Source organism: Perissodus microlepis, chromosome 2 (genome assembly GCF_051167445.1).
Source record: "Perissodus microlepis isolate ML-2025 ecotype Zambia chromosome 2, ASM5116744v1, whole genome shotgun sequence".
Taxonomy (NCBI): Eukaryota; Metazoa; Chordata; class Actinopteri; order Cichliformes; family Cichlidae; genus Perissodus; species Perissodus microlepis.
The window spans coordinates 11,771,214-11,786,802 of NC_140462.1; the positions used below are offsets into that span (position 1 = coordinate 11,771,214).

The 15,589-nt window shown below is 40.9% G+C and overlaps 2 protein-coding genes and 2 pseudogenes across 33 annotated transcripts in view; all 4 read left to right on the plus strand.

Annotated features, from left to right (window-relative positions):
• LOC146392371 (protocadherin alpha-C2-like) overlaps positions 1 to 15,589 on the plus strand; it is a 217,762-nt gene that overhangs the window by 151,343 nt on the left and 50,830 nt on the right. Inside the window, exon 1 of one of the 32 annotated variants that reach the window (XM_084946284.1) lies at positions 7,287 to 10,072. The exons of the other annotated variants lie outside the window; for them this stretch is intronic. Coding sequence (XP_084802410.1) covers positions 7,694 to 10,072 — 2,379 coding nt within the window. The 5' untranslated portion in view covers positions 7,287 to 7,693. Of the gene's footprint in view, positions 1 to 7,286; positions 10,073 to 15,589 lie in introns of those variants that run through there. 32 annotated transcript variants of the gene reach the window in all.
• LOC146392382 (protocadherin alpha-2 pseudogene) lies at positions 6 to 4,410 on the plus strand (annotated as a pseudogene).
• LOC146392383 (protocadherin alpha-10-like) lies at positions 4,462 to 7,109 on the plus strand. The gene has a single exon (XM_084946629.1). It carries the CDS (start codon positions 5,061 to 5,063, stop codon positions 6,678 to 6,680), a length of 1,620 nt encoding a protein of 539 aa, XP_084802755.1. The 5' UTR covers positions 4,462 to 5,060; the 3' UTR covers positions 6,681 to 7,109.
• LOC146392384 (protocadherin alpha-2 pseudogene) lies at positions 10,115 to 13,790 on the plus strand (annotated as a pseudogene).

Below are 15,589 nucleotides of genomic sequence, written 5' to 3' on the forward strand. Positions count from 1 at the left end.
TAAGATGCTTTCAACCACTAATTCCAGTTCAAGGGATACCACCGCTGTCTGTATTTTGATACCCGCACATAGCATAATACTGTAATGTCAGTGTACATGGTTTAATGCAAAATTCGTACATTCATACAGAAAAGTAGATTACATACGTTTTTATTAGGGTAATGCTACAAATATGACTTCCCTCACTGAAGTATTTTCTTAATCAATCGACTATATGAAAAGTGCTGGTCTAATACAGTAAATAACTAGTAATTATATGGTCTGAAGCTGCATAATGGGAAAGGCGCTCTCCGCGGTGCTGATTTCTCTTTGTCTGCGAGTCTTTCGTGTTTAGCTTCATGTCCTGAAATAGCTTATCTGTGAGTCTCAACACCATAAGCTTGTATAAATAAGATTTTGAAGTTACATGCCCATAAATGATCAGCTGGTCCATAATTTGTACCATATAATTTACAGTACCTAATATGTTCACCTGGAAAGGCAAAATCGTTGGTTATATAACTTGTAATGTTTTAACTGAATGTGAAGATTTTCTCTTTTCTACTTAACAAAACTCTTCCCTGATTGCGTAGTTCCAATTTACCTGGGTTCTTTTAGTGTGCACGACGTTTTCTGCAACACAAAAAGTTAATATCTTATGACATCTGATATTCGTGATCCATTTCTGGTGTGTTTGGAAAAACAAACAATCTCTAAATATTAAACTGTTGTCGATAAAAGGAACACTAGATGTCGCCCTAGACCACAAACTCACTAATGTAAATTATGAGTTAAAGCTCCACCTTCACTGTTGGTGAAATAAGAGACAGCCTCTGCGTTTCTGTCAGGGTTAGTAAATCGCCTCGTCTTGAACGATGGTATCTACGTGTAGAGAGCTTGGTAATCTTTCGGATATTTGTCTGCATTAGTGAATGAAGTGCGTTTATTTCTCTGGAATAATATCTACAAAACAGAATGAGTCTCCGACACCACAGAGAGGGGGAATGGATGTTGTTCGCCATTACTCTTTGTTTATCCGGCTACTGTGTAGCTCAGATTTCCTACTCCGTTTCTGAGGAGGTGGACAAAGGCACGGTAGTGGGGAATATCGCGAAGGATTTGAACATTAATACACAACAACTGGAGGAACGAGGATTTCGGATTGTATCGGGATACAGTAAGGCATATTTTGAGGCTAATTTACGGACAGGAGCTTTGTTCGTTGGCGAAAGAATAGACCGAGAAGAGCTTTGTCCTAATTTACCAAAGTGTTCTTTAAATATAGAGGGACTGTTAAACCATCCCATGAATATTTATCGCATTGAAGTCAGCATTGTGGACGTCAACGATAACGCTCCGACATTCCTTGAACAAATCCATGTGTTTAATATCTCCGAATCGTCTTCAACGGGAGAGAGGTATCCGCTCCCGGCAGCTCAGGATGCAGACACTGGCAGCAATTCAGTGAAATCCTACAAATTAAGTCCAAACGAGCATTTCTCCATAGATGTCAGTAGCGGAGGAGACCATTTGTCTGCTGAGTTAGTGCTGCAAAAAGCTTTAGATCGAGAGAAACAATCCGTTATTAAAGTAACATTGACAGCCGTTGATGGGGGAAAGCCTGTGAGATCTGGCACCATGCAGATTTTTGTGAATGTCATAGACGTTAACGATAACACGCCTTCATTTAGCAAGCCACTTCATAAAGTAATCGTCAGTGAAAGTGTGCCTATAGGTACAACAATACTCAAATTAAACGCAACAGACTTGGACGAGGGTTCAAACTCAGACGTCAGGTATTCTTTAATGAAAAGAGGAAATGTAGATTCCCCTGAAAAGTTCATTGTTGTTCCTGAGAGCGGTGAAATCATTGTGAAGGGTAATCTGGATTACGAGGAAAACACCGCATATGAATTACGAGTGCGCGCTAGCGACCAAGGCGCTTCCCCTCGTAGCGGTTATTCTAAAGTGCTGTTAGAGATTGTTGATGTCAATGACAATGCACCACAGATTTCAGTAACTTCACTTATGAGCCCAGTAAAGGAAAATGCTGAAATTGGAACAGTAGTTGCACTTGTGACTGTAACGGATAAAGACGGGGGGCAAAATGGTCTCACCACTTGTAAACTGAAAGATTCCATCCCATTTAAGTTAAAGTCAAATTACAAAAACTATTACTCACTGATAGTTAACGGTCAGCTTGACAGGGAGACTCTACCACAATACAGTGTAACTATAATCGCTACCGATGAAGGCAGTCCGCCTCTTTCAAGCAGTGCTGTAATCACTGTGCACATTTCTGATGTTAATGATAATGCACCGAGTTTTCCAGATGGCTATATGAATATTTACGTGAAAGAGAACAGTAAAGTGGGAGACATAATCACAAAAGTGACAGCATGTGACGCTGACACAAATGAAAATGCTAAATTAACGTATTCGTTAATAGACAACTATCCGAAAGAATTTTCGATTTCAACTGTTTTAAACATAAACTCAGAGACTGGAGACATAATCAGTCTGCAGTCTTTTAATTATGAGGAGCTGAAAATGTTCCACTTTAAAGTTCAGGCCACAGACTCTGGTGTTCCTCCGCTCAGCAGCAACGTCACTGTCAACGTTTTAATCCTGGATGAAAATGACAACAGTCCCACGATTCTCGCGCCATATTCTCAGCACGGCTCCGTTAACAGTGAGAGCATCCCCTATTCTGCTGAAGCGGGATACTTTGTAGCAAAGATCAGGGCTGTAGACGCAGACTCTGGATACAATGCGCTGCTCTCTTATCACCTGTCTGAGCCCAAAGGAAACAACCTGTTCAGGATCGGAACCAGCACCGGGGAGATCAGGACTAAGAGGAGAATGAGTGACAATGACCTCAAAACTCACCCCTTGGTGGTCTTGGTCTCTGATAACGGAGAACCCTCCCTGTCAGCTACTGTGTCTATTGATGTGGTGGTGGTTGAAAGCACGGCTGAAATCCAGACTCAGTTCAGACATGTGCCTGTAAAGGAGGACAGCTTCTCGGATTTGAACCTGTATCTGCTGATCGCCATTGTGTCGGTGTCCGTCATCTTTCTGCTCAGCCTCATCACTTTAATAGCAGTCAGATGTCACAGGACAGATGGAACTTTCAGCAGGTACAGCGCCCCCATGATCACCACCCACCCTGACGGGAGCTGGTCTTACTCTAAAGCTACTCAGCAGTATGACGTGTGTTTCAGCTCAGACACACTCAAGAGTGACGTAGTGGTTTTCCCCGCCCCGTTTCCACCTGTAGATGGAGAACTGATCAGTATTAACGGAGGAGACACTTTTACAAGAACTCAGACTTTACCTAACAAAGAGAAGGTATGTGCTTTTGAGTTTTTATTTGAGTGCTTTCTGTTTACAATTTCGATTTTATATTCACTGCATTTCAACAAGTCATCAGAGTCTCAAATTAAGGCAACGAAAAAGTAGGAATCCCCGGGTTGTCATAGCCGTTAATATCAGCGCTTATTGTAATATCAGCACTCACGATTAACCTTCTTATCTACCACACCTCGAGAACAAAGCGATCGTGCCCATTTTGTTCCCCTGTTTTTTTTAGATTCCTGTCTGCTTAACAATACATTGCTCATGCTGGTGGCTACAGCGCTGAAACAAAGATGCAACGTTACGATTGAACTCTCAGTGCCAGTATACTCAGAACCTTTTCTTTTTTTTATTCAAATTAGTTAAAAGCACAAGGTCGTATTTTGGCGAAGAGGTGTTTTCTTTTATTATTATTATTATTATCATTGTATCACTTCTGTTTTATTTCATTTTAATTTGCTGTGAATTCACCTTCTTTCTAAATACACTGCTCTACTGAGGTAATATTCTAGCCTTTAATGGCTCTTCAGAGTTTCGGATTTATGTCTAAAAACGGATATGCGCAAATATTTAAGTATTATATATAAAAACTGACAACTGACCAAGACAAAAACTCCAAGACTGCAAATGTAATTGTAAAATATTTGTAATGCAACAAATCATGGGGGCTTAATGTTGCTCATATTTCTCTTGAGTCGTCTCACATTTTCCACACGGTGTCGTTGGAGACCGTAGAAACAATTGTATATCTATAACTCCACCCTGTACGGGAATACTGAGGCCGTCATTGGACACCAGTTTAAAGACACACTGGGACTGTACTGTGGCGAGAAGGGCTGCTGCTGCTGGATAATGGTGTTTATAGCGGATATATACAGGATATAGAATCATCTGGATTTACAGATTTATGCGCTGACTGTTCAACTATGGGAAACCGAGATTGTGCATGGATTCATATGGTTATACTTCTTTGTCTCTGTCACTGGTCTGCTTCACAATTATCGTACTCCATTTCCGAGGAGACGAACAAAGGCACTGTGGTAGGGAATGTCGCAAAGGACTTAAACCTCAATGTACAAGAGCTGGAAACCAGGGATCTGCGTATTATTTCGAGTTACAGTAAGAAATATTTTGACGTGAATTTAAGAACCGGAAGCCTCTTTGTTAACGACAGAATTGACAGAGAGGAGCTTTGTCTGAGCACGGTGCAGTGTTCCCTAAGAATACAGGCTGTTTTAAGCAATCCAGTGAATGTGCATCGCATCGAAGTGACCGTGTTAGATATAAATGATAATTCACCAGAATTCATTGAAAAGTCATTTTCGTTAAATATATCTGAAACAGTCTCAGCAGGAGAACGATACCTACTGCCTATAGCGGAAGATGCAGATTTAGGCAGTAACTCGGTGAAGTCCTACAGGCTGAATCAAAATGAACATTTCTCGCTTGATGTACAGAGCGGTGATGAACATGCAATTTCTGCTGAATTAGTGCTACAGAAAGCTTTAGATCGAGAAAAACAGTCGGTAGTTAATCTCATTCTGACCGCTGTAGATGGAGGAAAACCTGCCAAATCAGGAACACTTCAAATAACAGTAAACATAATAGATTTCAATGATAATGCACCGGTGTTTAGCAAATCTCTATATAAAGTGAGAGTGACAGAAAATTCTACACCCGGAACCCTTGTGGTTAAGTTAAATGCCACAGATTTAGACGAGGGCATGAACAGTAAACTACTGTATTCTTTCATCAAAAGGGGCAGCAGTGATCCATCAGATATGTTTGATCTCAATTCAGAAACAGGAGAAATTACAGTGAAAGGTGGATTAGATTATGAAGGGACGCATGCTTATGAAGTCAGAGTACAAGTAAAAGATCACGGCATCTCTCCTCGCAGTGCGCATGCTAAAGTGCTTATAGAAATATTTGATATGAATGATAATCCCCCACTGATATCAGTGACGTCACTAATGACACCGGTAAAAGAAGACGCTGAACTGGGGACTATTGTTGCTTTGATTACAGTAACTGATAAAGATGGAGGGGAAAATGGTGTAATTAGCTGTAAGGTAGTTGGATCTGTTCCGTTTAAACTCAAGTCCAACTACAAAAATGATTATTCTTTAGTTGTAGATGGACCGCTGGACAGAGAAACCACTTCTGTTTATAATGTCACCATTACAGCCACAGATGAAGGAAATCCACCTCTGTCCAGTAAAATGGTAATTACTGTTCATGTTTCTGATGTTAATGATAATGCACCTCGATTTACGCAACCTGTTATTGATGTGTATGTGAAGGAAAACAGTCCAACGGGCTCAGTAATTTATACAGTAAATGCCTTTGATGCTGATCTAGATGTTAACGCTAAAGTGACTTACACGCTGTTAGATAGCTCTCTTAAAAACATTCCAGTTTCATCTATTTTAAATATAAATTCGGATACTGGGGATATAATCAGCCTGCAGTCTTTTAACTATGAGGAGTTAACAACGTTCCAGTTTAAAGTTCAGGCCACAGACTCTGGTGTTCCTCCACTCAGCAGCAACTTGACTGTCAACGTTTTAATCCTGGATGAAAATGACAACAGTCCCACGATTCTCGCGCCATATTCTGAGCACGGCTCCGTTAACAGTGAGAGCATCCCCTATTCTGCTGAAGCGGGATACTTTGTAGCAAAGATCAGGGCTGTAGACGCAGACTCTGGATACAATGCGCTGCTTTCTTATCACCTGTCTGAGCCCAAAGGAAACAACCTGTTCAGGATCGGAACCAGCACCGGGGAGATCAGGACTAAGAGGAGATTGAGTGACAATGACCTCAAAACTCATCCCTTGGTGGTCTTGGTCTCTGATAATGGAGAACCCTCCCTGTCAGCTACTGTGTCTATTGATGTGGTGGTGGTTGAAAGCACGGCTGAAATCCAGACTCAGTTCAGACATGTGCCTGTAAAGGAGGACAGCTTCTCGGATTTGAACCTGTATCTGCTGATCGCCATTGTGTCGGTGTCCGTCATCTTTCTGCTCAGCCTCATAACTTTAATAGCAGTCAGATGCCACAGGACAGACGGTACTTTCAGCAGGTACAGCGCCCCCATGATCACCACCCACCCTGACGGGAGCTGGTCTTACTCTAAAGCTACTCAGCAGTATGACGTGTGTTTCAGCTCAGACACGCTCAAGAGTGACGTGGTGGTTTTCCCCGCCCCGTTTCCACCTGTAGATGGAGAACTGATCAGTATTAACGGAGGAGACACTTTTACCAGGACTCAGACTTTACCTAACAAAGAGAAGGTAGGCACCAAAACACCAACCTTAATCCATCTTCACAAGACTGTTTGACGTTGATACATTATTTTGAACATAAGAGCAATTAAGCTTTGATTTAGCTTTCAGTACTTTAAACATTTAGCCAAAAAAATATTTTAAGTGAATTTCTGGGCGCAAAACTTCAATGGTTAATGATATTTTGAGATTTAGTTATTAATTCATTTATTAGTCTTCACAGTTCATAAGAAAAAATAGCTGATCTTTTGTGGCCCTTGATGCCGTGCTATCACCTCCTTTCTTGGAATAATTGTCAGTCATTTTTATGTAATCAACACGGTTCGCCATGTTGACCAAAACCACAAACTCAAATATGTGACAGCTGCTGTCGTTTTCTAGTGATGTGAAAGACGTGAAATTTTATGTGGTGAAAACTCACTGTCCGTGGTGCTAGACGTTGTGCACCAAGCTTAATACGAGGTGATTGTGTAGGATCATTCAATAACACGCTTTTAGTTATTATATATATATATATATATATATACATATATATATATATATATATATATATATATATATATATATATATATATATACACAGAGAGAGAGAGAGAGAGAGAGAGAGAGAGAGAGAGAGATCTTAAAGACTGCCTAGATTTAAATCAGAATTATAATCTTTGTTAGTGTAAATAACGAATTACTTTAACTGCGTACATGCTTGTTAACTCACTGAAATAATCGAGCTTTTCCACTAACAAGATTTTCCCCTGACATTCTAAATACAACAAGTTTTTATTTCCAAACAAAAACGAAACATTCACTATTGCTTAAGATATTCGGTTATGTAGAATGCTGTTAGTAGTCTTTCTCCACATGATGTCGCAGGAGACCATAGATGAATGTATTCATGTAGTTAAAACTCCTCCCTGCACGGGAAGAAAATGAAATCCTCATCGGCCATTGCACGCACGCGGAAGGTGCTGTGACGATGAGAGTAGGAGCTCCTTATACCACTTATCGCTTCGGGTGTACATTTCTCAAATGAGGATTAATGTTCACTTGTGTTCACTTCTTTTTGTGGATCAACAATGTATATTCGACCAAAGGAGGAACATGTCTGGATTCGCATTGTTGTGTTTCTTTGTCTTTGGCACTGGGCTGCTTCGCAGTTAGCCTACTCGATTTCCGAGGAGGTGAACAAAGGCACAGTGGTGGGGAATCTCGCAAAGGATTTAAACATCAATGTACAGGAACTAGAAAACAGGGATCTACGCTTGGTTTCCAGTTACAGTAAGACATATCTTAACGTTAACTTACGGAGTGGGAATCTCTTAGTTGAGGAGCGGATAGACCGAGAGGAGCTCTGTCCACAGACTATAAAATGCTCCTTAAAATTACAAGCTTTTCTAAGCAATCCAATGACTGCACATCGCGTAGAGGTTAATATATTAGATATAAACGACAATTCACCTGCATTTCTCGAAAGCAGGTATTACTTAAATATTTCTGAATCATCGTTAACGGGAGAGCGATATCTTCTCCCTGTGGCCGTGGACGCAGACATAGGAAGCAACTCAGTGAAGACCTACAAGCTCAGTCAAAATGAGCATTTCTCACTTGATGTGCAGAGCGGCGGAGAGCACGGTGTGTCTGCTGAGCTGGTGCTGCAAAAAGCTTTGGACCGAGAAAAACAGTCAGTAATCAATCTCATACTGACCGCTGTAGATGGAGGAAAACCACCAAGAACGGGATCATTACAGATACATGTGAATGTAATCGATGTAAATGATAATATTCCCGCGTTTAGCAAACTGCTTTATAAAGTGCGTGTCAAAGAAAATGCCTCTCCCGGAACACTTGTTATCAAGTTGAATGCCACAGATTTAGATGAAGGCATGAACAGTAAAATCTTATATTCCTTCATCAAACGAGGGAATATTGATCCATCAAATATTTTTGATCTCAATTCAGAAACAGGAGAAATCACAGTGAAGGGTGGATTGGATTATGAGGAGACGCCTGCTTATGAAGTCAGAGTACAAGCAACGGACCAGGGTACCGTTCCTCGTAGTGCACATGCTAAATTACTGATAGAGATAATTGATATGAATGATAATCCCCCACAAATATCAGTGACGTCACTGATAACGCCGGTAAAAGAAGACGCTGAACTGGGGACTATCGTTGCTTTTATTACAGTAAGTGATAAAGATGGAGGGAAGAATGGTGTAACCAGCTGTAAGGTAGTTGGATCTGTTCCGTTTAATCTCAAGTCCAACTACAAAAATGATTATTCTTTAGTTGTAGATGGACCGCTGGACAGAGAAACCACTTCTGTTTATAATGTCACCATTACAGCCACAGATGAAGGAGCTCCACCTCTGTCCAGTAACAAAGTCATTGCTGTTCATGTTTCTGATGTTAATGATAATCCACCCCGATTTACGGAGCCTGTTATTAATGTGTATGTCAAAGAAAACAGTCCAATAGGCTCAGTAATTTATACAGTAAATGCCTTCGATGCTGATCTAGATGTTAATGCAAAGGTGACTTACACACTGTTAGATAGTTCTGTTAAAAACATTCCAGTTTCATCTGTTTTAAATATAAATTCAGAGACTGGAGATATAATCAGCCTGCAGTCTTTTAACTATGAGGAAATAAAAACGTTCCAGGTTAAAGTTCAGGCCACAGACTCTGGTGTTCCTCCGCTCAGCAGCAACGTGACTGTCAACGTTTTAATCCTGGATGAAAATGATAATAATCCAACAATTCTTGCGCCATATTCAGAGCACGACGCCGTTAACAGTGAGAGCATCCCCTATTCTGCTGAAGCGGGATACTTTGTGGCAAAGATCAGGGCTGTAGACGCGGACTCTGGATACAATGCGCTGCTTTCTTATCACCTGTCTGAGCCCAAAGGAAACAACCTGTTCAGGATCGGAACCAGCACCGGGGAGATCAGGACTAAGAGGAGATTGAGTGACAATGACCTCAAAACTCACCCCTTGGTGGTCTTGGTCTCTGATAACGGAGAACCCTCCCTGTCAGCTACTGTGTCGATTGATGTGGTGGTGGTTGAAAGCACGGCTGAAATCCAGACTCAGTTCAGACATGTGCCTGTAAAGGAGGACAGCTTCTCGGATTTGAACCTGTATCTGCTGATCGCCATTGTGTCGGTGTCCGTCATCTTTCTGCTCAGCCTCATCACTTTAATAGCAGTCAGATGCCACAGGACAGACGGTACTTTCAGCAGGTACAGCGCCCCCATGATCACCACCCACCCTGACGGGAGCTGGTCTTACTCTAAAGCTACTCAGCAGTATGACGTGTGTTTCAGCTCAGACACGCTCAAGAGTGACGTAGTGGTTTTCCCCGCCCCGTTTCCGCCTGTAGATGGAGAACTGATCAGTATTAACGGAGGAGACACTTTTACAAGAACTCAGACTTTACCTAACAAAGAGAAGGTAGGTAATTTGAACTTAAGTCTTGTAAAACCTCACAGTGCGATCATAAAATTATTATGTCATTTCCTGTTAACAGTTCTTACATATATACAAATTATACAGCTTCAAGTGAACAATCGTAAGAACCAAAACAATAAGACTGACTTCTTCTTTTTGAGTTTGCTTGACAGAACTTTGGAGCATTTTGCTTAAAATGAGTGACATAATCTGTCGAATAGTGTTTAACCCTTTCATTATTTTACGAGCGATTTTTAAACTTAAATTGGTGCGTCCAAAACAAGAAGGCGTCAAGACTACCTTTAGTCACTTAAGTAAACCATTCCTGTCCAACAGAGTGTGATTGGTGTTGGTACTTGTCACTGTACTAATAGGCTTTTTTAATCTCGTTGACATATTTATATTTTACTGTTTGTATAACCTACAGTGGCTGCCATGGTGACTCAAAGTGCAACGCAGGGTGTAGTACCAGGTATCTTATTTTTATTCAAGACGAGTATAGAATGTCATGAAGAGTCGCTGTCCGTGGTGCTAGAATGTATGGCGCCATATATTGAATACGTGCATTTTGTGACATCATTAAGTGAGCAAAGGTTTTGTTCTTCTTCTTCTTAATTTTAATACATGTGTACGACTGAAAAATAAGCAATAATGGACTTTGAATAAAAGACATTATGTGTGTTGAATTGTTATAACGTCAAACGTGCTCGTTAGCTCACTGAAATACCGATTTTATCTTTTTTATTGACCGGGTTTCACACAACACAATCTAATTTTTTTAATATTTTCATGTCCACACTGACACTAAATATTCACGGTTACTATGTAGAATGCTGTTAGCAGTCTTTCGCCACTTGATGTCGCAGGAGACCATAGACCTGAATTGTTTGTATTGTTAAAACTCCTCCCTGCACGGGAAAAAATGAAATCCTCATCGGCCATTGCACACCCGCGGAAGGTGCTGTGACGATGAGAGTAGGAGCTCCTTATATCATTTATGGCTTCGGGTGTACATTTCTCGAATGAGGATTAATGTTCACTTGTGTTCACTTCTTTTTGTGGATCAACAATGTATATTCGACCAAAAGAGCAACTCGTCTGGATTCGCATTGTTGTGTTTCTTTGTCTTTGGCACTGGGCTGCTTCGCAGTTAGCCTACTCGATTTCCGAGGAGGTGAACAAAGGCACAGTGGTGGGGAATCTCGCAAAGGATTTAAACATCAATGTACAGGAACTAGAAAACAGGGATCTACGTGTGGTTTCCAGTTACAGTAAGACATATCTTAACGTTGACTTACGGAGTGGGAATCTCTTAGTTGAGGAGCGGATAGACCGAGAGGAGCTCTGTCCACTGACTATAAAATGCTCCTTAAAATTACAAGCTGTTCTAAGCAATCCAATGACTGCACATCGCGTAGAGGTTAATATATTAGATATAAACGACAATTCACCTGCATTTCTTGAAAGCAGGTATTACTTAAATATTTCTGAATCATCGTTAACGGGAGAGCGATATCTTCTCCCTGTGGCCGTGGACGGAGACATAGGAAGCAACTCAGTGAAGACCTACAAGCTCAGTCAAAATGAGCATTTCTCACTTGATGTGCAGAGCGGCGGAGAGCACGGTGTGTCTGCTGAGCTGGTGCTGCAAAAAGCTTTGGACCGAGAAAAACAGTCAGTAATCAATCTAATACTGACCGCTGTAGATGGAGGAAAACCTCCAAGAACGGGATCATTACAAATACATGTGAATGTAATCGATGTAAATGATAATATTCCCGCGTTTAGCAAACTGCTTTATAAAGTGCGTGTCAAAGAAAATGCCTCTCCCGGAACACTTGTTATTAAGTTAAATGCCACAGATTTAGATGAAGGCATGAACAGTAAAATCTTATATTCCTTCATCAAACGAGGGCATATTGATCCATCAAATATTTTTGATCTCAATTCAGAAACAGGAGAAATCACAGTGAAGGGTGGATTGGATTATGAGGAGACGCCTGCTTATGAAGTCAGAGTACAAGCAACGGACCAGGGCGCCTCTCCTCGTAGTGCACATGCTAAATTACTGATTGAGATCGTTGATATGAATGATAATCTCCCACAAATATCAGTGACGTCCCTCATGACACCGATAAAAGAAGACGCAGAGCTGGGGACTATTGTTGCTTTGATTACAGTAAGTGATAAAGATGGAGGGAAGAATGGTGTAACCAGCTGTAAGGTAGTTGGATCTGTTCCGTTTAATCTCAAGTCCAACTACAAAAATGATTATTCTTTAGTTGTAGATGGACCGCTGGACAGAGAAACCACTTCTGTTTATAATGTCACCATTACAGCCACAGATGAAGGAGCTCCACCTCTGTCCAGTAACAAAGTCATTACTGTTCATGTTTCTGATGTTAATGATAACGCACCCAAATTTATGGAAACTCTTATTAATGTGTATGTCAAAGAAAACAGTCCAACAGGCTCAGTAATTTATACAGTAAATGCCTTCGATGCTGATCTAGATGTTAATGCAAAGGTGACTTACACGCTGTTAGATAGTTCTGTTAAAAACATTCCAGTTTCATCTGTTTTAAATATAAATTCAGAGACTGGAGATATAATCAGCCTGCAGTCTTTTAACTATGAGGAGTTAAAAACTTTCAACTTTAAAGTTCAGGCCACAGACTCTGGTGTTCCTCCGCTCAGCAGCAACGTCACTGTCAACGTTTTAATCCTGGATGAAAATGACAACAGTCCCATGATTCTTGCGCCATATTCTGAGCATGGCTCCGTTAACAGTGAGAACATCCCCTATTCTGCTGAAGCGGGATACTTTGTAGCAAAGATCAGGGCTGTAGACACAGACTCTGGATACAATGCGCTGCTTTCTTATCACCTGTCTGAGCCCAAAGGAAACAACCTGTTCAGGATCGGAACCAGCACCGGGGAGATCAGGACTAAGAGGAGATTGAGTGACAATGACCTCAAAACTCATCCCTTGGTGGTCTTGGTCTCTGATAACGGAGAACCCTCCCTGTCAGCTACTGTGTCGATTGATGTGGTGGTGGTTGAAAGCACGGCTGAAATCCAGACTCAGTTCAGACATGTGCCTGTAAATGAGGACAGCTTCTCGGATTTGAACCTGTATCTGCTGATCGCCATTGTGTCGGTGTCCGTCATCTTTCTGCTCAGCCTCATCACTTTAATAGCAGTCAGATGTCACAGGACAGATGGCACTTTCAGCAGGTACAGCGCCCCCATGATCACCACCCACCCTGACGGGAGCTGGTCTTACTCGAAAGCTACTCAGCAGTATGACGTGTGTTTCAGCTCAGACACGCTCAAGAGTGACGTAGTGGTTTTCCCAGGCCCTTTTCCACCTGTAGATGGAGAACTGATCAGTATTAACGGAGGAGACACTTTTACCAGGACTCAGACTTTGCCTAACAAAGAGAAGGTAGGACGTTTGTACTTGTTTTATAAAACGTCATAGTGCGATCATAAAATTATAGCTTCTGCAATTTCTTGTGTAGTTGGTGTAGACATACATACACATTCTGCAGCTTTAGTTGAGCATCAGTTAGGCACTAGTACACCAAGTCTTATTTCCAGTCCTTCAGACTTCCAAACAGTTTGAATAACCTTTGTGGCATTATGCTGAAGATGAGTAGGTCACCTTAAGCTGTAGCATCGCTTTTAAGCTTTTTCAGCATTAAAGACAGCGTCCTAATTCTTTTTTTTTTTGGGTTGTTTAAGGGGGGGGGGGGTTATTTTCTGTTTATTTTTATCTTCAACAATTTTTATTTTCGTTTTGAACTTCAATAACAAAACAGAAAACAAACAAACAAATAAACAAAAAATAAAAATTATCATATTCTTTCTTCACACACCAAACCCCACAGCAACCACTCTCTCATTACTCCTCTGCCCCTCAAGTTACAGAAAGCCAGTTAGTGAAGGGGGACCAAATACAATTATATTGGTACAATAAATCTAATAAATCATAAGTCACTTTTTCGTAAGATGCCAACTTAACCATCGTCATTAGCCACTCCTCATAGTGAGGGGGTTTCTTTTTCCGCCCATGTCTTAACAAGACCTGTTTTGCTGTAGTAAGAGCCAGGATAATCCTTTTTTTTTTTTTGTATTGCAGGAAAAGTCTCAATCGGAAAGTTCTGTAGTTATACCAAGTATGGACAATTTCGGTGAGATACCAAATCTTTTCAAAACACTGAAAATGACCTCCATTATGTTTTCCCACCAGTCCCGAAGTGTCAAACAGCTCCATAGGATATGTAAAATCGAAGCATTTTGACCGTCACATCTCCAGCAATCGTCTGTGGAGGCCAAGTTCCATTTATACAATTGTTGCGGTGTTCAATGCCACTTATAAATCTACTGCCTATTTCTTTATACATAGTATTAACGTTATGGAGACATGAGTCCCATTCAACTGAAGATATATCCAATGCCAAGTCCTGGGCCCAATAGCCCTTAACTTTAAGAAGAGGTTCAGCTAACCAATCCTGCAATAAATGAGAAAACTTAGAAGTGATACCTTTACCCAAGGATGATCTCGAGAGCAGTACTTCCACAGGACTGCCCACAGGACAACACAAGGGGGTTCCCAGCCACTTCGATAGTGAGCTGTGCATTTGAACATATCTCCACAATTGATTAAGCTGCAAATTATCTCCACAACTTGATCAAAGGTTAAAAAACATTTGGTCCCACAGTCAACCAAAATCTGATAGAGGATGCCTGCCTTACGCCACTGTAGCCAGTCAACCGGTGTCCCACCAATTAAAATTCTTTTATTCCCCCATAAAGTTGCTAAAGGAGATTTAATAAAATCCCAACGACCCGGCTTTTGTAATTTACACCACAATATCTTCGCATTTGCAATTATAGGATGGGTAAGTTTGTGGCTGGTGTCAAACAGCTCCTTTCAAGGAGAAATACCGCCATTAACTTCCGTCTCTATTTGGGACCAAATGGGTTTGACTGCTGCAGTAGGTAACCAAGCTCTGAGTTGTTTCACATTCATCACCCAATAATACCATTTGAAGTTAGGCAGTGAAAATCCTCCTCTCTTTGCACATGCTTGCATTTTCTTAATTCTTTTGTTCTTTTTTTAATGTGACATGGTGCGTGTAAATTTACCAGGCTTTAAATGCCTATATGTTTTCTATCACGTCTGTATTTACATAAACGGTTCATTTATTACTGAGTGATAGAGGTTCGTGGCACTATGCTAATATGCTACTTTTGACTGCTGAACAACCTTTCAGTGACATTTTCTGATCTACGCTGATTGCCATGGTGACTGAGCGTTAAACGTTGACTTTTTGTAGCAGTTGTCATTTTGTTGTAATGTTGAGTGACTGTGCTTGAATGTGGTGAAAACTCGCTGTCCGTGGTGTTAGACGGTACGTTGCCCTGTTTAGGACATATGGATGTTGTGTTTTCATACACTAAAAAACAAAACATTTTCCTTTCATTCTTTAAAAAAAATCATATTAATACAGA

Coding starts and splice junctions, on each gene's coding strand:
- LOC146392383 (XM_084946629.1), top strand. CDS start 5,061: ATGAACAGTAAACTACTGTATTCTTTCATCAAAAGGGGCAGCAGTGAT.